A 26,985-nucleotide genomic window follows, 5' to 3' on the forward strand; every position below is an offset into this window, starting at 1 on the left:
AGTTTAGAATAAATTTTTAGACTTTCTAGAACCAAGAACTCCACGGTGGCTCTCGCCGGTGGAAGCATTAGCATTAAAACCACTTAGTAAGGGAGGAAATTTGTCGACGTATAGAGAATTATTAATAGAGGCGGAAAAAGGATTAAGGCTGAAAGGATATGAGGAATTGAAGACCTTTTTACAAAGCTGGTTACATCATAGACAATTAAATGAACAGTTTAAGGAAGACAATAGGAAAGGTTTTAGTTATACAGTTTCAAACTTTCAAAAAGAGATAGTCGAGAGTGACACGAAATTACTTTCAAAAATGTACAATCTCCTACTTTATAGGGAAGCGTTAGATGAAATGGTAAAGTCAGCACAAACAAAGTAGGCTCAGGATTTAGGTCATAATATACAATTTGAAGATTGGGAAAAAATGTGGAAGGTGAATCTAAAATTTACAGATTGTATCTTACTGAAAGAGAATTATATGAAAATGATGTATAGATTGTATATAACACCAGAGAAAGTGGTCAAAATGTATAAAAAGGGATCAAAAACTTGTTGGAAATGTAAAGAAAAAGATGGTACAATACATTATATGTGGTGGGAATGCAAAAAGATTAGAAATTATTGGGAAATGATATACAATGAATTGAAAAAAAAATGTTTCAAAAGACTTTTGTTAAGAAACCAGAAGCATTCCTCCTAGGAATTTTAGACCAAGATGTAAAAAAAGAAAATTGGAAATTATTTACGTATGCAACAACAAGAATTATATTAGCAGAAACTTGGAAGACAGAAGAAATACCAACGAAAGAACAATGGCAAGAGAAAAGTATGGAATATGCAGAACTGGTTAAACTAACAGAAAAATTACATGAAAAGGACCATAAAGACTTCAAAAGAGAATGGGAACAATTTACAACATATATGAAGGGGCAACATAAAGAAATGGACTCATTGGCAAGGTTTGAGTAAACAATCATAACTGTATACAACAAAAAAATAAGATTAGGCCTACATGTATTGGGAAAATGTCTGGGAAACTGTACCCAGGGTGAACAATATGGAAACAAAACAAAACAGGAGAATGAGGGAAGTCCAGGGGAAGAGGGTGGAAATATGAAAATTGTTAAAGATATATTGTTAGAAGTAGTATGCATGAAAAAATCAATTAATTTTTTTTATAAAAAAACAGAATAAAACATCAAACATTAAAAACTTACCTAAACAGCGCTGTCTTCAGATGTCTTCTAAAAGTCAGATAGTTGTTTATTTCCTTGACATCTAATGGGAGGGTGTTCCACAGGGCGGGCGCCACTACCGAGAATGCCCTCTGCCTGGTTCCCTGTAACCTCACTTCTCGCAGTGAGGGAACTGCCAGAAGGCCCTTGAAGCTGGACCTAGTGTCCGGGCAGAACAATGGGGGTGGAGATGCTCCTTCAGGTATACTTCAGGTATAAAGACACTCCTTCAGGTAAAGAGCTACAGTAGAGGTTTGGGCGAGAGGTTGGCAAGGTGTGGAGGGGGTATGTAGGGATGGTGAGTAACTAGAGTAGGGCATGATAATAATAATTCATCTGATGAGGTGACCTCTCTAGTTCACCAAAGCTTTGTGACAATAAACCTGTTATAGCTTATTCCTATGTATGTCTGCTCAGAAGGTCCATTTAATTCAATGGGACTTGCTCCCAGGTAAACTTTCATCAGCTATTCTAAAAATCTTGCCTAGGATTAAGTTGTGTTGACTTACTGGGGATTACTTCCGAATAGACGCTAGTAGGACTGCACTGCAAGTCTTAAGGTGTCACAAGAGGCAGTATATTGAGGGGCATTTTAAAAATAAAGGAATATATCCAATTCATAGTAGAACCACTGAAAAAATGGAATTATGCTCATTAATTTTAGTGCATCCACATTATGACAACCACTGAACTGAACTCAACATGCTTTTTAAAAATATATATAAATTGCTTCGTTTCTTTTTCTTTATGATGCTAAGAGGTATAAAAAGATATATAGGAAAATTACATCCAGCTAAGTAGACCCCGCTGGAATTAATGGATCGAAGTTATAAATGTCCATTAATTTAAATAAGTCTACTCTCAGTAGAAGTAATGTGAATGCAATATGTTCTAGTGAATAACTGTAATACATTTTAACTGTTCTTAATTCTGAATTTGAAATTGTTGGAACCTGCCTTGGTGCCTGCTGGTGAAGGAAGAGGGTAATACATTTAATACTAATACTACAATTAATGGTATAATTAATAGCTACAACCCAATGGGTCTACCCTCAGTTGGATTAATCTAAGGTCCCATTAATTTCTGAGTTGTATAGGTGGCTCGTTATTTATAATGGCTTGCATTTAATGGTCGTCCTCCTCAGGGTAGACCCACTGGAACGAAGACCTAAGCTACTCCACAGTTTCATTGGGACCTAAGCTACCCCACAGTTTCATTGGGCCTACTCTATACAGGACTAATTTAGGTCCCATTGATTTCTGAGTGGTGTCCACCTCTTTGTCTATTGTGGCTTGCATTTAATACTAGTCCTCCACAGGCAGACCCTTTCAAATTAATTAAGGCCTAAGCTTGCCATAGCCCTTATTGTCAGCGGGTCTACTCTTGAGTAGGACTAACACCGGCACCAACCTCCCCTTCCCCTCCCGCCCAATTCGGCAGGCCAGCCTCCCTGGGGCACCTCCTCCTCCTCCTCTCCCTTGATTTATTTAGACTCCGCCCGCCGCGAATGGAGCTGGCTGGTGCTGGGCTGCTCGCTAGTGGCTCCGCTTGTCCTGCGAGTGGGAGAAGGGAACAGAAGAGGAGGCGGCGGCGGCGGCGGAGGCTCCTGCTCGGCCTTCACCATGTCGAGTCTCCACAAGAGCAGGTGGGGCGCCTGCGGGACTAATGGTGGCAATAGCGGCCGTTATTGTAGATTGGGGTGGCAAGACTTGCAGCGGGCACAAGCGTGGGCAAATGTATGCTTGTTTGTTCCGCGTCTCTTCTTCCTACCCCCGCCGCTTTCTCCCCTTTGAAGAAGGGTGTTTGCTTAGACTAGGAAACGTTATCTCCTCCTCGCTTTTTTTTTTTGCATGCAAATTGCAAGGGGTGAACTTGATATATTAATGTGTGTTAATGAATTGAAGGCGAGAGGTTTGCAATGGGCAAATGTTTGTGTTTTGCTCTTTCTGGGGAGGGGAAGGTGTTGCTTTTAGAAAGCCAGTCCTCCTTCCCTTTTAAAGGAAATATATCTTTTAAAATAATAAATAATAACTCGGGGTTTTTTTTTGCAGGAAGTGTGTAAGGGGTGAGTTTGATGTTTGTTGATATTTAATACCTATTAATGAACCGGGAAATGAGCTTTGCAATGGGCAAATGTTTTGGGGTTCCCCACTTGGCGGCGGGGATGTATGTGTGTGTTTGCTTAGACAGTTTTCAGCACAGCACGATAAAAAAATTAAAGCGTTCAGTTCATTTGTTTTCTCTTAGAGAAAAACCTATCCATCCCCCCCCCACCCTTTTGGCATGCATTTTGTAAATGAGAACTTGTTATTTATAAATAAATTGGGGTGGTAGACGTTTGTAATGGGCAGTGCAAACGTTAATGGCTTTCCCTCCTTTTTTGAATGGGTACTGTTTGCTTAGAGCCACCCTAATGTTCTGAAAGAAGCCTCCCCCTTTCTCTCTTGCATTGCATTTTATTATTTATCAAATCTTTATTTATTATTCAATCTTATGTTCTGCCCTTCACCCCAAAAGGGCTCAGGACTACAATGGATAAGCTTTATTTTTTGCTGTTTAGTAGATACTGATATTATTTATCGGATTTGAGAAGGTGAGGTTTGCAGTGGCAAGTTTCTGTAAATGCTACTGCTTTTCCTTTTTGGTGTGTGCTTGCTTGCTTAGAGTCATTCCCCTACCCCACACAAAAAACCCTCTTTTTTTCTTTTCCCTTTGCATGTGTTTTGTAAGTGTGATGCTTATTGATACTTAATCCCCCTCCCCTTTCCTGTTTTGCAAGAAGTAGAAGGATGCCCTCTCTTGTCCCACATTTGAGGGGGTTTCTTTTCCTCTCTGCCTCTCATTTGCAACCTTCCCTCTTCCTCTTCCCTCCCCTCCCCTCCCTGTTGGTTCTTCGTCTTCTTTTCCCTTATTTTTCAAAATGTAGTGTCACATTATTTCCCTCAAAGAATTCTGGGTAGTGGTAACTGTAGTTTATCCTTCAGAGTGACAATTCTCAGCAACCCTTAACAAACCACACTGCCTGGAATTATTTAAGAGGGGAAAATGTGCTTTGAAAGTATAGTGTGTACACAGCTAAAACAACATTTATAACCTTCCTTCAAGGAGCTTGTACTGGTATTAGTATATGTTATCTCCTTTTAATACACACAAATTCCCTGTGAGGTAGGTTAGGCCTAGAGAAAGTTACTACCTCGGTGTTGCTCAGCATGAACTTGATAGTTGGATGGGGATTTGAACCCGGGTCTCCCTGGTCCAGTTCTGGCATGCTAGCTATGCTACCTTGCCTAAATTGATTGTTGTTACAGAAGATTAATCATCCTGGTAAACCAGGGTTGTCTTAATTTGAAACTGATTGATTCCAGCTCCATAGGAAGGCAATTCTCCCTCAAGTTTTTAAAAATGATTTATAATTATTCCTAGTTCCACTGAATCCCATTTTTTTCAGGGGAATGCCATAGCACAGTGGTAGAGGACCTGCTTTGCATGCAAAATGTCCCATGTTCAGTCCCTGGCATCTCCAGCTAGGGCTGGAAATGCTCCTTGTCCAAAACCCATGGAGTCACTACCACTCAGAGTTGTAGAATTGCAAGGGACCATGAGGGTCATCATGTTCAACATCCTGCAATGCAAGAGACTTGCCCAACAAGAGGCTTGAACCTGCAACTCTGCAGTTAAGGGTATCTTGCTCTACCAACTGAGCTACCTGGAGAGCTGCTGCCAGACAGTTTATGCAGTACTAAGCTAGATGGCCCTGTGGGTTAAACCACTGAGCCTAGGGCTTGCTGATCAGAAGGTCGGCGGTTCGAATCCCTGTGACGGGGTGAGCTCCCGTTGCTCGGTCCCAGCTTCTGCCAACCTAGCAGTTCGAAAGCACGTCAAAATGCAAGTAGATAAATAGGAACCACTACAGTGGGAAGGTAAACGGCGTTTCTGTGTGCTGCTCTGGTTCGCCAGAAGTGGCTTTGTCATGCTGGCCACATGACCTGGAAGCTATACGCCGGCTCCCTCGGCCAATAATGCGAGATGAGCGCGCAACCCCAGAGTCGGTCACGACTGGACCTAATGGTCAGGGGTCCCTTTACCTTTACCTAAGCTAGATGAACCAGTGGTATGGCACAGTATACTTGGCAGCTTCTTAGGTTTCTGCTTAAATTAGCCCTTTAGGACTAATTAGGACTTGGAATCATGCTTAAATTTTAGGGGAAGGTGGTAGCTAAGTGGTAGAGCATCTGCTTTGCATGCAGAAGTTCCCAGGTTCAGTTCCCAGTGGCATCTCCAGGTAGGGCTGGGAATGTCCCTGCCTGAAACCCTGGAAAGCCATTGTAAACAACAATGAGACAGACCAGTTAGTGGTCAGACTCTATAGCAAGATAGTTTCCTATGTTCATGTTATGATGATTATAATGCTTACTAACCTGTTGAATGGTGGTGTAAATAGAAGTCACTTGTCCACGGGTTTTAAATGTTGATGTGTTTGCTACCAGCTATGAGTTTGGGGGGTTAAAATACCACTACATAACTATGCTGCAGGAATATATATATTTTATGGTTATTTTAACATGTGTTTTCTGAAGAGCTCCATTATCTACAGTGTCAAGGAAGGAAACAACTGTGGCTTGAAAATAGCTTCTCCAGCATTTAGCAATCCATCTTCCTTCCTGGGTTGTTGTTTTGTGTTTTTTTTGGAAGGGTGTGTGTCCATTTTTCCTCTAAATGCTCAAAAATGCAAAGTCAGTTGTCTATGAGGGCATGTTTGTATGCTTAGCCCCCACAGTGCAGTGTCATGAAATTGCATGACACACAAGGAAAGAACTTGTGTGTAAAGCACCTTTCCTAAACAAATTTGACTAAGCCCCAAAACATGGGATGAAGAGAAGAGAGACAACTTCCAGGAGAGATAGAGTGCAGAGTGCAGCTTTCAGGCAAACGTGACACACACACACACACACACACACACACACACACACACACACAGTGCTTCTTACTTAAAAAAAAAAATCTTAACAGTTTCTGCTAATTGCTAGGCATCGAGTCTTCTACAAAAGTGTCAGGGATGTGGTAAAAAGAAGAAAGGCAAGGGGGAAAGCCCATTCTAGATCAGAAATGTTTCTGAAAACCAATTGCTGGAGACCACAGTAGGGGTTCTCAAGTCCTGTTTGCGGGTCTCCCGCAGGCATCTGGTTGGAGACTGGTTGGACACTGTGACAACAGGATGCTGGAGGAGAAGGGCCTGTCTATTGTTTTTTCTCATGGTGGCCAGCGGTACAGTGGTGCCTCGCAAGATGAATTTAATTCGTCCCGTGAGTCGCTTCATATAGCGAAAAATTCATTTTGCAAAGCGGCTCCCATAGGAACGCATTGAAGTGCGGTTTCCCATAAAATTCGTCTTGCGAGGCACCCTATGGGATGAAAAAAATTCGTCTTGTGAAGCGCACCATAGGAAACTTCGTCTTGCGAGTCTCCATTGAAATCGCAAAACGCATTTGTCTTGCGAAAAATTCGTCTTGTGAGGCATTCGTCTAGTGAGGTACCACTGTAGTGGCTAGAAGGTGTTGGGACTGGTGGGGTGGAAGGCAGGGAGATCACCAGTAGGTGGAGCCAGAGCCAATGGCAGGCAGAGCTGCTTCCTGATTGGTTGGAAGTAAGAAGGCAGGCAGGTGGACTAATATGCAGTTCATATTAGTGAAATAAATATAACATGGGGGATACCTGGTTTACTAGTAGTACATGTGAAAAGGATCTAGGGGTCTTAGTGGATCAAAAGCTTAACGTGTTGATGCAGAAGCAAAAAAAGAAAAAAAGGTAATGCTAATCTAGGCAGATACTGAAGTGTGCATGCACACGAAAGCTCATACCAATGGCAAACTTAGTTGGTCTCTAAGGTGCTACTGGAAGGAATTTTTTTATTTTGTTTTGACTACAGCAGACCAACATGGCTACCTACCTGACACTTAACCCAATATGCTATGTTGCAGCTTGAGCAAGTAGTGCAGTCACAGTTAAATATGTGTATTATATCAATATTTTTGGAAGAATGGGCATAACAGCACAGTGCTAACCATTTCTACAGAAAAAAAAAAGATAATTGAATTCAAAGGGGCTTTCTCCCAGGCAAATGGGATTGGGATTGCAACCTAATTCATTATTTTTGAGCAGTACCTCTCTAGCAGCATGGCTTTGAATACTTCATTTGCAAGGTAACGTTTTTTGCAGGACTGCCTATACAGCTGAGCCTTCAAAATCCTGTTAATGCAATTTGCAGATCTTCCTTTTAATATCCAGAATCTGAGAATATCTTAAAACATTAAAACATTAATGTAGGCATCATTCTCCCTCTCCCTTGATGGTGGCCGTGTCTGCTCCAGAGTGTTTTTTTGTTTTGTTTTGTTAAGTCTTTAAAATGCCATAATATTACTTTGAGATAAAGGGTGGCACAATGTGTAATATTTTTATATATATTTATAAATTTATTGATCATGCCAAGTCCATTTAGTAGAAAAACCGTGTAGAACAGAAATTGGTTTAAAAAGCAACAACAACACGCTATTACTAGACGAGTCGCTATCTCTCAGAATGTCCATTCTGAATTGAGGATTGCCATCTTTTCCTGGTGAGTGCCTAAGGCTGCAGCATATGCACATCAGATAACAAGTCAACATGTGATGCTTATTTTATCACTATGTCTGAAATGGGGAGGTTCCAGCAGTTTTGACTTCTGAATTCTGCCTGTCATCAAACTGTCAAAGGTACAGAAACCCTGTCATTAAAAAGTTGTAACTCCGAGTGGGACCTTGTTTATCAAATAAGAACAAAACCATGTTGCTGTGTAATACATTTAACTTAAGTTTAATGATTTTGTTAATACAATTTCAAAGCTTTGATTCAGTACCTAACAGGGGTGACATAAGGGTTTAAGGAATACATACCTGCAGCATCTGAACACTCAAGCACAATGCAAACACTTACGGTATTACTGTTATTATGTTTAATTTTTTATTGTTTAGCAGTTCCTCCTAAATAATGGGAGTTGGGAGAAGAGAGGAGGTCCCAAACCTCTCCAATCCAGCCTTTCAGCACCTTATTACATAAAGAAGAAAGGAATGCCCACAAACAGAATGAAATAAATTTGGAAAGATAGGTGTCAAAACAACAACAAAGCAACCTCCCCAACTCTTCTTTTATTCCCTTCCCACATCAGTCATGCTTGCCAGTCTCTCTTTCTCTCTCTCTCCCACCCCTTCCCTCCCCCACTGAACAAAGCTAATTTTGCTTAAAAACACATCCACTCACACCCTTTTTTTGCCCCTCTAAATTGGACTCGGGGCTCTATCTGGGCTTTCCAAACCACACACTATCTGAAATAACAGGGTGATGCAGTGTTCGAAACTCCCATTGTTCTAGGCACAATTTGCGACAGGGAATTTCATTAGCGCGAGCAGTTTCTGAGCTCTGGGCACAGTACTGCATCTAAGCGGAAGGAAACATTAGCGTAGCCAGGGTTTGTTTGTTTTTTTGGAGGGCAGGTCTTTTGTTAGCTCAGTTACCTATGTATTTTTATTGATAGCCCTGCCCCCTGCCTTGGCTATGCCCATGGAAGGAAAGGAGGACTTTGTTCTGCCTCCCCACTAAAAAAAGTGCACCTAGACATTCTGTTATTGCACCCATAACCCAGGTTTTAGGTGCCATTTTGCTCCTAGCTTTCATATCTCAGTTTCTAACACTGGGGTGATGGCAGAGAGGGGCTGGAGCAGATGACCGCCTGGAGGAGAAGGAAGAAGCGGAGGGACACCAATCCACCCCTCTCCTATTCTCCAGGAACCAAAAGCAGAGTCGAAAATGCAGAGGAGCAAAGGGGGAGAGAGGCAAGAGGCACTGGTGGATTAAAAACAGGCTGCTCTGGAGGGGGTGGGCGGGCTGAAAAATCAGCTGCTAAAGCCTTTGGAATCATGGCGGTAGAGGGTGGGAACAGTTGTTATGTTTAACCATAGAAGGACAAAGCTAAAGGTGGTTTACATAGTTCTCTTCCCCATTTTATCCTCACAAACAACCCTGTGAGGTAGGCTAGGCGGAGAGAGGGGGTGACTGGCCCAAGGTCACACCGAGTGAGCTTCATGGCTTAGTTGGGATTTGAACCCTGGTCTCTGTCAGCTCATAGTTCAGCGCTTGAACTGATGGGTCTTTAGATGGAAGCTGTCACATTTTACCACACGTTGGTGGCAATGATGGCCCCCCCAACCTAGGCAGCTTTAAAAGAGGATTAGGGAAGCTCTTGGAGGAGAGGGCTATCCATGGCTGCTAGCCATGATGTCTGTGCTCTGCTGCCATGGTTGGAGGCACAAGTGCTTTTGAATACCTGTTGCTAGAAAACAAAGGAAGAGGAGAGGGTTCTTGGACTCGAGTCCTGTTTGCTGGTTTATCCCAGGCACCTGCTTAGCCACTGTGAAAACTGGATGCTGGACTAGCTGGGCCACTGGCCTGATCCATCAGACTCTTCTTTTGTTCTTTTTAAGAAACTTCAGTAGTTTGGAAAGGGGCAGCTGGCTGCTTCCTTCCCCCCACCCCCACCCCATAGTCTCATGGCTTCGTTTTGCTCGGATAAAAGCCCTTATCTGAACGGCACATTTCTCTGACTGTTTACAATGGGCTTGGCTAGATTGTAGGTGCCCTTGATGCAAATATTAATAGTAATATTGAACACCATTCAAGCCTGGGCATTATCTTGGTAAGATTCGGGCATGGTGGAATTTTAAAAAAACAAACCTCTCGGTTCCGGTTTCCGCCTGCAGGAATGGCGGACCTGTTTTCCATCTCTCTGACCTTCGTAAGGAATTTGGCGGTTGCTAGGGGAGTAAATGGCAACCCCCTACCCTCTCCGGGGGTTACGGAGAGGGGCCGCTGGCCCGCGATGCCCCCAGACCCACTCCGACTGTTTTTGGAGTGGGGGGAGCTTGGGCTGAGCACTTACGAGGGCCAGGACTCCCGGACGCTAATCTGCATGGCGGGGATTTCCATGGTTAAAGAAGATAATTAGGCTTAAATCTATGGACATACTTCAGAAGGAGGGGAAGAAGCGCTGTTTACTGCTGAGAAATTTATGCTGCTGAGGGAGAGGAGTCAAAGACTGTACTGCATCTGGAAGAAGGATTGATGGGGACGGAGCGATAAGGGAAGTGAGTTTTTATTTTTTTTCTTCATATTGTTGCCTCGTACCTTCCCGGACGCGATGTCCTGGCTTGTTTGGAGTGAAAGAGAAGCAAAAGACTGTGTGAGTTGAACTTTATAACTGTTGTTACTGAGCATATTTTTTAAAGATGTGGAGTTGCCGATGAGAAAAGCCCCCCCCTAGTCGGACGGAAGGAGTTCTGGACGCGTTCGGAGGATTTATGAGCTGTGACGCACTTTAAATTGGAGCAGCGACCTGAAGCTAAGTTCAGCTATAGGGCAAGGAGATCCATTAATTTACGAAGAGTTTATGGTTTGATGTTTGGGTCTCCTGCCTGGAAAAGCTGTAAATTCTATAATGATCGTAAATCTTCATGGCTATGAGAAAAAACGAAAGTGATTTGAGCTTTTTAAGATGGCGCTGCTTCGAGCTGCTTCGACGCAACAGGGAGCTCCATTAAGAAGATTTATGGGGAGGCTGGACTGATTAACTCACACAGGAGAAAGAACATCTGTGAAACTTTGTTTGATATTTATCTCAGCAGCTGGGAAACAATCGGATGAAAGTGGAAAACATCTATGTGACTGTAAGGGGAAGATCTGGATTATTATGAACTTGGAGGACGATTTGAACTTTAGAAAAAAGATGGCAGTGGACAGTTGCGAGGAATTCCCAATTTCTTGAAGCATGGGAACCCAAATAAAAAATTCTTTAGATGATTTGGCATAACATTCGGTTTGATTGATATATATATGTGTATAATTTGAAATATTGAATGTGATATAATTGGTTTTAATTGGAAAATTAATAAAAATATTTAAAAAAAAAAAACCTCTCATGTACCCAATGTCTAAATCAGTGTTTCTCAACCTTTTTGGGGCCACGGCACACTTGCTCCGTGAAAAAAATCACGAGGCACACCACCATTAAAAAAGTTTAAAAAATTAACTCTTTGCTGCCCTATATTATAATTATGACTGTAAGAAACACTTGCCAAATATTGCTTTCCGGCGGGTCAAGCTCATTGCGGCCACGGGCAGGGCGGGAGAAAGCGAGGCAAAGATGGGGGTGTGGGATAAAAGGAAGGAGGGGAGAGGGGAGCGCTTAGTGTTGGGAGAATGGCAGCTGGGCTGGAAGAGCGGCGGCGGCACCTGCGCGCGCTCCCTCCTTGCGCGCTCTAGCTCTCCACTGCCAGGTTGGCGCCTCGCAGTTCACGAGCCGCTACCTGCGCGCGCGCCTGCCTCGCCTTGCCGCGACTTGGCCAACTTTTCTGCCCACCAGCTCTCGCCTGCGCTCCTCCTTCCCCCGCCCCCTCTCCCCCCTCCCACTCTCGGCGGCGGATCCCTTTACCTTGGGAGAGGAGGGAGCCTGGGCGCTGTACGGCGGCGCTGCTCTCTCTCGGGGGGTTTTCAGCAGCCGTAAAGCGGCGTGAGAGAGAAGCAGGCAGCTTTCCCTCGGTCTCCCTCCCAAAATTTATTTGCAAAAAAAAGGGGGAGGCTCTGGCCGGCTTCCTGCAGCTAGAGCAAAAGGGGACCACGATGCTGCAAAATCGCCCTTCTCACGTCACGGCACACCAGCCAGCGTCTCGCGGCACAGTAGTGTGCCGCAGAACAGCGGTTGAGAAACGCTGGTCTAAATCATATAAGAGCTGGATAATAACAAGTAGCAACCCAGAATGCAGTTGCATTGTTGTGTTAAAACTGCTTCCTTCTGATGATTGTTGCACTTATCACCTGCATGTGTGTTACCTTCTCCCCTTTAGGATTGCAGAATTTCAAGACATCCTTAGTGAGGCCAACATCACGCTAGAGAAGCTCCGTGAACTTTGCTTCAGCGGTAAGTGACTTTGGCAAATTCTCCTTCATAATGGACACCTGCACAGGTCCAGTTTCAAGGGCTCAAGCTAAGGCGGTGATCAAAGCTTCCCAGGAGGGATGAGCTTCAACTGATGGAGCCTAGCAAAAAATAATACTTTGATCAGGGGTGAAAGCAGCATTCTTCAGGCAACTAAAAACCAAAAACAACCTGTTTCTGGATTTGGAGATAACCATTGCTGTTTTTCACCAGGCGTGCCTTATGGTTGTAAATACGGATGTAACTAGAACAGCATTGTGATCTGTAGAAGGTTATCTGAATCTGCTGGCAGAGCAAAGTGTTTCCCTCCTGAAAATACCGCTTCTCCTCCACTATCAGTCTTTCCCTTCAATGCACAGTCACAGTTAAACTGTGAAACTCACTCCTGCAAGGGGCAGCTCGGTGCAGAGCATCTGCTTTGCATCCCCCATGGCATCCCTAGGTAGGGTTGGGAATGTCCCCCTTCCTGAAACCTGGAGAGCCACTTTCTGTCAGTGCTAACTCTGCTGAGCTGGATGGGCCAAGGGTCTGAGTCAGTGTAAGTCAGCATGTCACTGTCAGTCAGTGTAAACAAGCAGCTTTCTATGGTACGAGCCAGCTTCCTATCCTGAAAATTAAAAAATAACACAACTGGGCATTACCAAGGGCTAGAACAGACAGGAGATCTAGGCTCAGGTCTCTTAGCCATAAGTGGGTCTCTTAGCCATCAGGACATTAAGTGGCTGTAAGTGGGTCCCTACACCCATAGAGTTTTTGTTCTTTTCCTGCGTACCTCTAATTCCCATCTTAAATACATCACAGTCTGTTCCCAGGGCTTTTTGCCTTCAGTTATTTGCATTATGAATAATACATTTTGCAAAGAGAATCACAGGCTGCCTCTGTACTTGGATTGCCTTGTTTTAAAACACTGTGCAAGTGGTCAGTACTGTATTCGCATACAGTCTTGTGCCATTTTATATTCTCCCCTGCAGTGAGTTAAGGGAATGCTGACATGTTCCTGATAAAGGTTCCACAATCTACTTCTGGCTGCTGTTTCAAACAACCAAAGGCCAACCTGGCTGTCACTGAGTTACTATTTCTATAAATATTTAAACATAGTAACTCTTGGAAACGTAAAAGTGCTTGTGCAACTGAAATTTTAAAAATCTTTTTACGCTGTTAGATGTGTAAATGCTGCTTGTCTTGAAATTTGTGTGCTTAAAAAAAAAGAACTTAAGGACAGAAGAAGAACCTGCCGTACCAGGCCAATACCGTAGCACATCTAATACAGCATCCTGTTCTCACAGTGGTCTCATGGCTAGTTTATTAGATTTGGCATAGGGCAACCCAGCTTCAAAACCCTAATCGGACATCTCTGTTGCTCTCTCTGTCTCTGTCTGTCTCTGACTCTCTTTTTCTCTGCCTTGCCTACCTCTCAGCGTTGTTGGGAGGATGAAAACAGAGAAATGTGCTAAAGAGCCAGTGTGATACTGTGATTGCAGTGTTTGTCTGGGACCTGGGAGGCCAAGGTTCCAATTGGTGGGATAAAATGGGAAGGAGAACCATGTATGCCTCCTTGAACTCCATGGAGAAAAAGTGGGATGTAAGCATAAAAATTAGACTAAGGTCCAGTTAAAAAAACAAACAGGTAGAGAATACTGGAGGGAATAGAAAACACACACACAACACACACACAACACAACACAACACAACACACACACAGTGAAGGAGAAGCTGCTGGATGCCTCCATCCTTTAGTTGTTTATTTCCCTTTTTCTGTTTCTCTATTTGTTACTTCTTTGTCTGTTCATGGAGTATACGGCTATGCTGCCTATGGTTTGCCCCCACTGTCCGAAGGCAGGATGCCTCTGAATACCAGGATGCCTCTGAATCACAGTGGGGAGAGTTTCTGCTGTCCTCAGCTTTTGCTCGCAGACGTTCACATTAGGGCATCTGGTTGGCCACTGAGAGAACAGGATGGATCTTTGACCTGGTCCGGCAGCCAGGCTCTTCTTAGATTCTTATCTTCCGAGTGTCACATTTCCCCTCTGAACCCAGAGAAGGGAAATCTAGGCATGAGGATGGAAGTCATGCACTTGGTGGAGAAAGACAGCTAATTTCAGTGGTCCTGTTTTCTCTTATTTCACAGGGATTCCCTTTGAAGGTGGCTTGCGCTGTCTGTGCTGGAAGGTAGGTGTTTGTTTTTTACGAGGAACCTGAGTCTTCTCTTGGTGTTTTGTACAGGCTTAAGAGGTTGGGGTGATGTTTTCAAATCACACTGTATCACTTAGGCAGAACTCCTAAGTGCTTCACAAACACAAAGCCTTCTCGGTTATGGTTCCCCATTTGTGGAATGCCCTCCCTGATGGGGATCTGTCTCCCTTGTTATTAACTTTCAGGAGGAATTTTGAAAAGCATTCCTGTTCAGCTAGGGATTTGATAGCTGAAAGTGGCTCTTCCCAGAAACCTTGAAATTATTAACTGGGATAGTATATGTGATTGTTTTTAGGTGTGCTTTTCATTGTATTGTTGATGTGTTTGCCACCCTGGGCTCCTTCTGGGAGGAAAGGTGGGGTATAAACTTAATAAATGAATAAATAAATAATAGGTTGATCCTTGCAGCACATTCCCATTTGACAGATGGGAGAAATGTGATTATGTGAAAACAATTTTACCCCAAGGATATATTGAGCTGGATTCCTTTAAGATTCTTGTGCTCTAGAAAAACAGGTAGCCATAAACATTTAGCTAAATAACTGCTGCTCAATAATATAAGGCCCTTATAGTCATCCTGCTGTCTTTATACAGATCCTCTTGAACTACCTTCCTGTGGAGAGAAACTTATGGAGCTCTGTTTTGCAGAAGCAGAGGTACGTTAATCTTTTCTGGGTCCTTCATCCCCCTGTCTATGGACTTTATATCACTACTATTTTTTTAAGATCAATCTCTCTTGACTTCACAATAGCAGCCAATGCTTGATTGATGTTTGATTCTCTAATTATTAATTAAAATACCCGCGCACTTGCTTCTCTATTGGAATGTCCGCTGTGGAAATTTCATACTGCTGATTGTTAGGACTGAGGGCCATACTTTTTACTTTTTACTTTTTTAGTTGCTGATAATAGCAATAGATCAGCAATGAAAAAGCTTTTTAAAAAACAAGCAAAAATTGTCTAACTAAATTAAACTAAATTCACTGTGAATTGATCTTCCAATTAAAGCTTCCAACTCTTTTTTTAAAAAACAAAACACAAAACAAAACTTAAACTAGATGCTGCAGTCAGATTAGAATAAGAAAATGCAAGAATAAAGCTTGGCACTTTCTATGTTTATTTAAAGCAGATCTAAGAATACTGAATACCAGAAGAGCCCACAATCAGTTTTGCGTCATTGACGCAACTTTCTCTTTCCCCCCTCTTTCATTGTAGAGCAGGGTTGTGCATTATATCATGGGCCTTCTGGGGTAATCTGGGGCTGCACACTGACTGTGGGTGGTGCCAGTGAGTATTTGGGTTTAAGTCTGGTTCCTAACATACAATTCTTTCCCCCTCCCTGTTGAAGAGAATTGTATACCCAGTTTTTGAAGGAAATGATTATACAGCCTGGAATAGCCAAAGCCAACCTCGGAGTCTCTAGAGAAGATGTGACCATGGAGGATCATGTAAGTGCACCATCAATACTAAGGCTAATCCATGGTCAGAGGCAGTATGCCTCTGAATAATGCCCGTTGCTGGGAACTGTAGGTGGGAAGATTGCGGTTGTGCTCGAGTGCTGCTTGCGGGCTTCCCAGAGCGGCATCTGTTTGGCGACTGTGAGAACAGGATGCTGAGCTAGCTGGACCTGTAGTCTGATCCTGCAAGGCTCTCCTTAAGCTCTTGGAAGCCCTGCTTTAGTGTTTGAAGGCCTTTCTTACTCTCAACTTGGCTTCTTGTCTCAAACTCTTCCATAAAGCCACTGAATCCGAACCCTGATAGCAGGTGGAACACTTACTTCAAGGACAACGAAGTGCTGCTGCAGATAGACAAGGATGTCAGGTATGTGAAGATGTGAGTGTAGGGGGTGTGGGAAGTCCTAAATCCCATTGCCACAGCTTAATCTGCTTTGGGACGGCTCCCTTTTCGCCATGGTGCTTTGCTTGTCCTTTTTACAAGCCCAATGAATAATTATTTCACCCAGGAGGCTGTATCCTGACATGGCATTCTTCCAGAGCATGACCGAATACCCCTGCCTGTTGATCCTGGACCCACTGAATGAGTTTGAGACCCTCCGGAAGCGAGTGGAGCAGACAACACTCAAGTCACAGACAGTGGCACGGAACCGGAGTGGCGTCACAAACGTAAGGGAAAGAGAGCTGTGCATTTTTGTTATTGCTGGACTACAGCCCCCATCATCCATAGCCAGTTTGGCCAGTATTCAGGAACGATGGGAGTTGTATTCCAACATCTGGAGACCCCAGGGTTGAAAAACACTGAAATAGAAAATGCCTTCAAATAGAGGTCTGTTCTCTCTAAAGTAGGGACATGCGGCTACCAGACTAGCTTCCAGCTAGTTTTGAGGCCTAATTCAAAATGATGGTCTTGACCAGGCACCCCCAAACTGCGGCCCTCCAGATGTTTTGGCCTACAACTCCCATGATCCCTAGCTAACAGGACCAGTTGTCAGGAATGATGGGAATTGTAGTCCAAAACATCTGGAGGGCCGAAGTTTGGGGATGTGTGGTCTTGACTTTAAAAGCCTGAAGCAGAGAAAGGCCAAGATATCTGAAGTCCCATTTTCTCCTGTATGAACATGAACTTCCTCCATCTGAGGTGTTTGTGTGTATAATTGAAATTTTAACAATATGAAATAGCAAGAGAGACAAAGTACAAAATATTATTGAAACAAAGTAAATATATATACTGTACAGTAAAATAAATGGAACAGTGAGGATATGAGTAATCACTCATCATGTTCCAATTCTTGGAAGGACAAGGTACGTTTCCGAGTACATTTCCCAGTACGTTTCCGAGCACAATTCAAAGTGTTGGTGCTGACCTTTAAAGCCATAAATGGCCTCGGTCCAGTATACCTGTAGGAGCGTCTCCACCTCCATCATTCTGCCCGGACACTGAGGTCCAGCACCGAGGGCCTTCTGGCAGTTCCCTTGTTGCGAGAAGCCAAGTTGCAGGGAACTAGGCAGAGGGCCTTCTCGGTGGTGGCGCCTGCCCTGTGGAACGCCCTCCCAACAGATGTCAAAAAGGAAAACAACTACCAGACTTTTAGAAGACATCTGAAGGCAGCCCTGTTCAGGGAGGCGTTTAATGTTTAATAGATTATTGTGTTTTATTTTTCTGTTGGAAGCCGCCCAGAGTGGCTGGGGAGACCCGGCCAGATAGGCGGGGTATAAATAATAAATTATTATTATTATTATTATTATTATTATTATTATTATGAATATAGAGGCATATGGAATATGTTGATTCATATTATTTGGTTTTAGGAGTGTGGCGATTTTGTTATAAGCATGTTGTGTGCTAATTTCAAAAGATGGGGAAAGGTGGGATTTAAGTGATGGAAATCATAGAATCATAGAGTTGGAAGAGACCACAAGGGCCATCCAGTCCAACCCCCTGCCAAGCAGGAAACACTTTATTTATAAATGGAGATTCCATTTGCTCTAGATCTGGTATCTGCAAATGGTTTCGTATGTTGTTCTCCTTCCTTTGATTTCTTAGGTATGTTCTCCTCTGAAAACGCTGGCCTCTAACTCGCTGAACGAGTATGAGGTTCTGCCCAATGGCTGTGAGGCTCACTGGGAGGTCGTAGAACGAATCCTCTTCATCTATGCTAAACTGAATCCGGGGATAGCCTACGTCCAAGGGATGAATGAAATCGTAGGACCTCTTTACTACACGTTTGCTACAGACCCCAACAGCGAATGGAAAAGTAAGAAGAGCACATGACCTTCTTGAACATACTTTCCAGTTCTCAAATACTGCAATGCTGAATGTTCAATAAACCCTGGTTTGTTTCTCTATGGGGCAACTTGTGGTTTGTTGAACAAACCATAGCTTTGGGATGACCTTGACTCTGTAATACTATGTGGTAACTTGCTGAGATCCAAGAAACGTACAAACCAGGTCTTGTGGTCTTGATAACAAAGCTGATGGTATCTTCCTTATCCCCCCACCTATAGAACACGCAGAAGCGGATACCTTCTTTTGTTTCACTAACCTCATGTCTGAGATCAGGGATAACTTCATCAAGAGTCTGGATGACTCTCAGTGTGGCATCACCTACAAAATGGAGAAGGTGTACTCCACCTTGAAAGAGAAAGATGTGGAGCTCTACATGAAACTGGTAAGGAATATTCCACAGTGCTTTCAAACAGAGTCCTAGGAAGCCTTGGTATGTGTGTATGGGAAGCATCCTTAATGAAGGGATCATCCATCGTGGCATTAAGTGGTATATCTTCCTATATACATAAAGAGGACCAACTGTTCTCTGAAGCACCTGCCCCTTTAAACCTGTCAGGATAGACACAAGAGGGTGGGTGAGCTGTAACGAGAGGGGGAATTGGTGAGCAGGGGCAGCAGAATTTTGAAACAGAAACACTTAATATAAACCAGGGTTCAAATCTACTTGGCTATGAAACTCACTGGGCCGGTCAGTACCTCTCAGCCTAACCTACCTCACAGGGTTGTTGTGGAGATTAAATGAGAGGGAGAACCATGTATGCCACCCTGGAACTCCCTGGAGGGAGAGGTGGCACATAAGTGAAATAAATAGTGTAAGTCATTTGAATGAACCCAATGGTTACTTGTTCCTTGATCTGTAGCAATTTTTATTCTTCTCAAAAGACTTGAAAGGGGGAAGGGAACTTCTTGAATCAAAAATCCTCCAGAGAGGTGTAGAGGCTAAACAAAAATTTAAATGTCTGCTTAACGGTAACTTAAACTTGCAGAGAATTTAACTGCCTTGTAGGTTTGGTTAAGGAAATGAAAAGGGGACCGAGAGCTTTTTAGTAGGCTCACTTCTGCTCCCCAAAATGTTCCTGTTTAACTCAGCTCTCAATTCAGAGATTGGAATCTTTGTGGTTAAGAGGAAGAACCATAGCTCTGATCCCTTCACTTGCTTGTGGGCCACAGCTCAGTGGCAGAGCATCTGCCTTGCATGTGGGAGGTCTGAGGTTCAATCCCCAGCATCTCCAGGCAGGGCTGGGAAAGACTCCCTGACTGAAGCCCTGGAGAGCCACTGCTAGTCAATGTAGAGGTAGACAGTACTCAGGTAGATGGACCCAATGCTCTGACACAAAGGAAGCTTCTTAAGTTCCCTCTCCCCCAGATATCAAGGGAACTGGAACAGATAACCCCCTAGTCCCCCCGCACACACACTTTTAAAGAAGTGGTCTGAAACAATGCTTTTGTCTCTCTACCACCAGCAAGAGCAGAACATCAAGCCCCAGTTTTTCACCTTCCGCTGGCTAACGCTGCTGCTGTCCCAGGAGTTTCTGTTGCCAGATGTCATCCGCATCTGGGATTCTCTCTTTGCTGATGACAGCCGCTTTGACTTCCTGCTGCTAGTCTGCTGCGCTATGTTGATGTGAGTTCCAGCACAACTGTTGGCAATGCCCTGCATGGATCGTCATTCTAGCATGGTGATGGCTGTAGCAAACTTCTTCTCTTTTTTCAAAGGAACAGGGAAACTCATATAGGAGGTCAGATCTGTCTATGGCCATTATGCAGTATAGCTGTAAAGAGTCTGTGTGTCCAGAGGTAGCCTAACCCTGGAATATGTGTCTCTGGAGAGAAATTAAGGATGCATGGATGGCTTTCACCTTCATTGTCTGCTTGTGAGTTTGTAGATCAGGGTAGGAAACGGTGTTGTATCGGGACATTAATCTAGAGCCATTTCTATCCGTGCAAGGATTTCTACTTGCACAATAGAATGTTTTCCCCTTTTTGTTCCCCCATGTGCTGCCTAAATCTGGGGGTTTCTGTTGTGCAAGCAGAAATCATTGTACAGATGGAACAAGTGAAGTAAATACCATCCTGGCCTCTCCCCCCCCCCCTTGGGCCAACTTTGGCAGATGGGTTGCAGGTGCCCACCTGTTGATCACCAGAAGACAGGTGACAAATGGGGAAAGGCTTGCTGAGTTCCTTTGAAAACTCTTCCTTCCCAAACTCTTCTCGTCCATGGACCACTTGAAAATCACCGAGGGTCTTGGCAGACCACAATTATTTTTTTGCCTGCTGTAGCAATTGTAATGTGCCGTTGCTAGGTGCAGAATGATTTTTAGTTGTATTTTTATTGCTTCTTTTATTTCTTACATAGGCCCCAGCTGCACTATGCATTTAAAGCAGTTATTGTACCCCTCCCATAGGATTCTGGAAGCTGTAGTTTGTTGAGGGTTGTTAGGGATCCTGTTAACATCTCAACACATCCTGTTAACAAAGCAACAGTCCTTTGATCATTTCTTTCTCCCCATCTTCCAGGCTCATTCGGGACCAATTACTAGAAGGAGATTTTACTCTGAATATGCGACTTTTGCAGGTAAAATGCAATAGGGGAAAGTTCTTCAGTTGTCCTGCCTCTGTCCTGCCCCTTACCACCTCCACACTTTGATTAGTAAACTAAGGTGGGCAACCACTAGAAAGAACATATAAAAAGAGGCCCATCTGGCCCGGCATCCTGTTCTCACAGCAGCCAACCAGATGTCCCAATGGGAAACCTGCAAGGAGGTCCTGAGTCCAACAGCAACACTCTACCCAGCTGCAGTTCTCAGTGACAAGTATTCGGGGGGGGGGGGTAGTACTGATGAGAACTCAGTTGGATACAACTCGTATGTATGTATAGGCAATGACCATTCTCTGTGCATCTACCACAACCTGGAGGTGGACTGAAAGGGACACATGGGCACAAAAGGGCAGAGTGGGCTTATGCAGAGCGGGGTATACAAACATAATCCTCACGCAAATTGGTTGTTGCTTGTATGTACTACACCCATAAGGTTTCTCAGCCATTTACAAAACATAAAGAATCGTTCATCCTGGTTTTTGGAGATACTCAATATGGATATAAGAAATGAACAAGAAGTAAAAGAAATTGCATTAGGGAGCAAATAAGCTAAGATCTATAAATTAAAATCTCAACACTTGCTGCAGATGTAATGTGGTAGAAGGAACAATGTACCACGTATAGTGGGAATGTGAAAAAAATAAAAAAATCTGGTGTATTGTACATGACAAATTGAAGATGATGTTTAAAATGTCGAGAAAAAAACCAGAAGTTTTCCTATTAGGTATCTTATCAATTGACATCCCTAAGGATAAGAAAAAAGTGTTTTTATATGCCACAGCTGCTACCAGAATATTAATAGCCAAAAATTGGAAAGGGGAAACAGTCCCATCAAAAGCCTATTGGCAAAATAAGATGTGAATATATAGTGGCTGTCATTTTGGCCAATTATATCAGACATCAAATCAGAAACGTAGGAAAGAATGGGAAAGTGTGGAAGGATGTATGTTAAAACATTGTTCCAAAATAAAACTATTGATATGCATTGATTAAATTTTGCAGGCTAAAATATGGATAGATAAGTTATTTGCTTTATGGGAAAAAACAAAAACAATATTCACAACACAATAGAAAAAGAAATGTAAGTAGAAATGTAAATAGAAGAAGCTACAACGTGGTGGTGGGAAGTCACAGGGATAAGAAAAGATACGATATGCAAAATGGTTATAACATGAATATAATGTAAAGATTGTTAGAAATATGCAATTGTATAATGAATGAAAACTAAATAAAAGTGCAGAAAAAACCAGTTCCGTTAAATACATTCAACTATAAATGACCTTGATTAAAATGTACCACAAAACATTTCCTGTTAAGGCAGTTAATACGAGAGGCCAAGGGGTCAAAGGAACGCCTTTGTAAAGAGGCGTGTCTTCAGAAGCCAATGGAACACCGATACTGACTCAGTCTCCCATGTTTTGGCAGCGACATCAAGTTGTTGTGCTTTATTGTTACTTTATTACCTGCCCTTCATCCTGAGGTCCCAGGACAGTTTACAATGATTTAAATACAACATAAAAAAAACTTAGAAAGGCTTAAAATGACTGAATATGCAATCACCCCCCAAAATAGTTTTTCAGGCAGCAGATTTTTGAGGAGTGATGAGACATTCATCCTTCATGTCATTTAAAAACGAAAACCCACCAGGAAAGGGATGTTGGTTTAACACCTGCCGAGTGAAGCCTTTGCCCTCTGTCACGTGGGTGATCCTAGCCAGTGCAGTCTCCCTCTCCCTCACTCTACAACAAATCACCCCCCCCCCCAATTCAGGTTATTTTTTTGCCCATTGTTTTTTTTTAATTTTACTGATATATTAACCAAAAGAAGAAATAAAAACAAAGAATAAAATATTTTAAACTATCGAGTGTCACGCCCTGGAAGGACCAAAGGTACAAAGGCAAAGCTCCAAGGGGATAATAAAGTATTAACTCGTAACAGAGGTTCCCTTTACAGATACTGTAGTTAAGATAAATAATAATAAAAGTATTATGTGAGTTACATCATTGCTGAGAATAATGGTTCTTTATGGTCTTTAATGAGCAAGGCATTTGCATATAGTGATGGCACCGAGTGGCCATGTGCCTCAGTGTTTGTACAGTGCCATACATTATTTGGGGTGGGGAATGGTCATTCGAGCTCTGCCCTTTAGATTTTCGCTCTTTCTTTTCATGCAGGATTACCCCATCTCTGATGTTCACCTGATCTTGAAGAAGGCAAAAGATCTTCAAGACTCCAAATAGCCCTGGATCGTAGAGAGTCTCTGCAGGTACCTGGAGGTGGAGTCTGCCGCTGAAAGCTCCTGCTTCTGCCTCTTATCAGGGGCCTGACTCTTGTCTCCTGGCTCTCTGCCACAGGGGAGGATTCTCCTGATCTATTAATTCCCAAGAGACTGACTTTCAGTTTTGCTGGGCCCTGCACTCTTAACATTTCTTGAATCTCACCTGCTGAAATGATTCCACATCAAGTGACCTATTCCCTTTAAAATTTTGTATTTCTCTCTTAAGTGACTCCAGACAGGGAGATGGAAGCACCTGTTTCCCTGTCATTATGGAATGAAGAATATTGAGGGGCATTCCTCCTGCAGGGCACTTAATGCGCACACACACAAAAAAACCCTTTTTGGGATACAGACAGGACAGGCACCAGTGGAATTTGGCCGTATGAGGAGAGAGAGCTAGCATATTTCAAACCTTGGCTACTTTCTTCTGTGGGGAGTTGCTGGACTCTGCTTCTACTTGTTAAACCCTATTCTGTTCAGTTCCTTCCCACAACAGCTAAATGCCAGATGGATCTCTGACTTTCTTCCTTCAAGGAAATGGGTATATAGCACGGAACTTCCCCAAGCAAAGCTCTCTCCAAAAGTCACCTCTTATCTGATCCCCTCCCATTTTGATCTTGGCTGTACTTGGAAGCTAGCTCTAAGCAGTGAAAACAAAGAGCTTTCTTGAATGAAGTTGGATTGGCCTTATCACCCACTGCCTTAGAGAGGGCGCCCTATTCTTTTCCCTCCTCTTATTCCCACTGCTGAGAGATTGCAGGCCATAAGGTGCCCACTGCAGCATTGCTACATAGCTCAGTACCCTAGCAGCTATTTTGCTGTACAGAAGATTTTGAGACACAAAAGGCCAGTGAGAGAGAGAGAAAGAGACCAAGCTTCCATGTGTGCTGAACCGAAGTCGCTCCTCAACTGTGGGTTTCTGGTGTAATCATTCTATGGTGTGTGGGTAAAGATTGTCAGTCCTTCTGTAAGTTGGTGGCTTCTAATGAGCTCATGTCTTCCATGTTTTACTGGAAAAATTAAAAGATTATGGCAAGGCTTGTGTGTGCTTGTGGTGCTGGGATGTAGTTCGTCCACAAGGTTGTCATCCTGAGCATATCTGGGAAAGAGTGACAGCAAGAAGGAAGGTTGGGTCCAGCAAGTGTGGGGAACCTTTGGCCCTCCAGATGATGCTGAACTACCACTCCCATCAGTCCCAGCAAGCATGGCCAATGGACAGGTATGATGAGAGTTGTAGTTCAGGAACATCTGGAGGGCATCACACGTTCTCCACACCAGGTGTAAAGCCTAATGCTGTAATGGCACAGCACCCACAGCCACTTGATGTCATTTCAGAAGAGTGTAGCAAAATTAAACTTTTTGAAATAGGACTGGTAGCTTATTTTACCTATGTAAGGAAGGAAGCCTGGCAGAACTGGTTTTTCCAAATGAGGTGGCAATAGTTTTTATCTCTCTCCTTATCTAACAGCCTCAGTCTTGACGCTTCCGATTCTATATTTTTATCTTGTGTTTTCATCTTCTGGGGCAAACCATAGCACTAAAGGATGGTTTTGATGCTGCTCTGCATCATAACTGGTTTGGAATAGTTCAAAGTTCTGTTTCTGAAGCTTATCAAAAGCTTGGCACATGAGCAGTGCCTCAAGTCTCAGAAGGAAGACAAGATGAACCTTGGGGAGCAGCTGGAAGTGTAAGGTTAAATGGTATTCTGGTACCCTTATCCTGCTGTCCTCTCAGTTTACAAACTCTTGGAGTGCTTCAGGAATCCTGCTTGACTAGAGACAACACTAGGATAGAACACATGTTTCTCTGTAGGCAAAGGAAAAGATGGTTCTTTCATTCTGCCTTCAAATCTTTGCATTAGAAGAAAAGGGACAATTTTGCCTTTGAGTCTGTTAAGGGAAGCTACTGCTTCCTCTCAGTAGTGCTGCTGTTCTGATTATAATTCAGAGTTACTTCCCATTGGCAGGGTGAAGAGCTGCTGGTTTTCTAAATTTGTGACACTCTAATAATTATAATATGCCACATCCACACCATACATTGGAAAGCATGTTTAAAACGAACTGCTGCCCGCCTCAAAGAATCCTGGAGACTGTTGGGTGCTGGGAATGGTAGCTCTGGGAAGGGGATAAACTACAGTTCCCAGGATTCTTTGTGGGGTCATGTGCTTTAAATGTATGGTGAGGATGTGGCCATAGATGTCAGAGTTCATGCCTTTTGGAAGTTTTTTCTTCGGGGGGGGGGAGGTTGCAGAATTTCTTGGTGCTTTTTTGTCTTTTTAGCAAACCAGAACCTGCATGGTAACAGGTCTATACAAGACCCCTTTAGAGACATCTAAATCTTAGCCTCTTTCTCTGCATATAAGCAGATGTCTCTTACAGTGGTGTTTACACAAGACTAGATTGGGTGCCCTGGATAAACTGAAGAGATTTCTGGATAAAATGATGTTCTGATCTCATTGAGAGGAATGTGTTTTATGGGAACCATGGTGTGGGTTAAATAAAGCTTGTTGGTTATGGGGAACAAGGAGGTAGGTGAGCACTATCTCTCCAAAGAATGGAATTCTCAAGGAAACATTAGCCCCAACTCACCACCAAATGTGTATAATGGCAAGGGAAGGAGTGAACACAGGAGGCTTCCATTGTAAACTTGGTCAGGTCTTCAGGGATGGGGAACTGAACCTCCCAGAGGTTGTTGGACTCCCAACTTCCATGAGCCATGGCCAGCATGTGACCCTACAATCAGAGGTGATGGGAGTTGTAGTCCAGGGATATCTGGAAGGCCACATTCCCCTTCCCTGAACTGGATCCTAGCCTACAGTCCATTGAGAGGGGTACAAATAATGACAGTATTATTATCGTTGCTGTGTACCAGAATGATGTGTCAAGTAGACCACCACGCCAATGTGGACTGTAGGTAGAAAATGCCATTTCTGAATGCTTCTTCATGTGAAGGAAAAACTAGTGCATTGGTTGGAGAGGGAGAGATATTCTGGAGTTGTCTTTTCCCTGTTCTGCTAACTTTCTGCTTGCAGAAATTAGTCACGTAGGGCATTTGCAAAAATAAATACATGCCACTGGCATATTTCCAACCACCTTGGAACTCTTCTTGTGTGGATTTCGTCTCCGTGAAGAGACCTAAGTGATAGCCTGTTATGAGTAGCATGCTTAATTTCTTGGTCTGGGCTTGCATATTTGACAGTTAGCAAATTCTGGATGTTGCACAAACTCTTTAAGTAGATATTCCAAATCTTTATGCAAGTTCTGAGATCAGTTCTTTAATGTTCTTTTTTTTTTAAAGGTGATGGTTTTTTGTTACCTGTGGGAGTCTGGGCCTTAGTACCTGCATTTATTTTTATTTTTTCAAAATTACATAATGACGTTTTGCAAAAAAAAATGTGGATTAAATGAAGCCAATGGTAACATAGAGAGAAATCTGACTCAAATATCTCCACAAGCATTTAGTTTGGATGTGGAAATGCTCAATGAAAAGGTACAGGCTTGGCCTCTCAGTTCACTAAGGTGGAAAGGGGAAACAATTTTTGAGAGAAGCTGCAACGTTCTGCTGAGTATATATAGTAGGAGTAGAGAACCTCTCATGTACAGGCTTTGCTAGACCTGGCACAGATCTCAGTTTGGCCTACAAGGACATTTCCCTCCAAATTACGTACCTTTATCTGCCCCACCACAGCTGATGTCAGCTCTGGCACAGGTAAGGATGAAAATAAGGGGCATTGAAAATAAGCTGATTGTGTTCCTTTGTATGTAGGGCTCACTGTCATCGCTGACAGCAAGTCCTACTGGGATCTGCTGTACACAGGAGTTCCCACTGTAAGACCACTAAATGCACTAAGGATTTCCCTCTTTATAGATAAGGTGCCTAGATTATTATTTTTTTAAGTGACACAGGGTAAGGAGCTGCTTGTC

The 26,985-nt window shown here is 43.2% G+C and overlaps 1 protein-coding gene across 1 annotated transcript; it reads left to right on the forward strand.

Annotated features, from left to right (window-relative positions):
* The first annotated feature begins 2,736 nt into the window (after positions 1-2,736).
* Positions 2,737-26,351, forward strand: TBC1D13 (TBC1 domain family member 13). Its single transcript, XM_035113239.2, has 12 exons — positions 2,737-2,874; positions 12,158-12,231; positions 14,378-14,418; positions 15,037-15,098; positions 15,790-15,889; positions 16,180-16,262; positions 16,405-16,564; positions 17,943-18,153; positions 18,404-18,567; positions 19,649-19,809; positions 20,703-20,760; positions 22,959-26,351. Exons 1-12 carry the CDS (start codon positions 2,852-2,854, stop codon positions 23,022-23,024), a joined length of 1,203 nt encoding a protein of 400 aa, XP_034969130.1. The 5' UTR covers positions 2,737-2,851; the 3' UTR covers positions 23,025-26,351.
* Positions 26,352-26,985: the final 634 nt, after the last annotated feature.

This window comes from Zootoca vivipara, chromosome Z, assembly GCF_963506605.1.
Source record: "Zootoca vivipara chromosome Z, rZooViv1.1, whole genome shotgun sequence".
Taxonomy (NCBI): Eukaryota; Metazoa; Chordata; class Lepidosauria; order Squamata; family Lacertidae; genus Zootoca; species Zootoca vivipara.

Excerpts from the sequence above, each read along its gene's own strand:
- TBC1D13 (XM_035113239.2), top strand. The coding sequence starts at position 2,852 with ATGTCGAGTCTCCACAAGAGCAG. Across the intron at positions 2,875-12,157 it reads TCGAGTCTCCACAAGAGCAG|GATTGCAGAATTTCAAGACA; the intron begins GTGGGGCGCCTG and ends TCTCCCCTTTAG. Across the intron at positions 16,565-17,942 it reads ACCGGAGTGGCGTCACAAAC|GTATGTTCTCCTCTGAAAAC; the intron begins GTAAGGGAAAGA and ends TTGATTTCTTAG.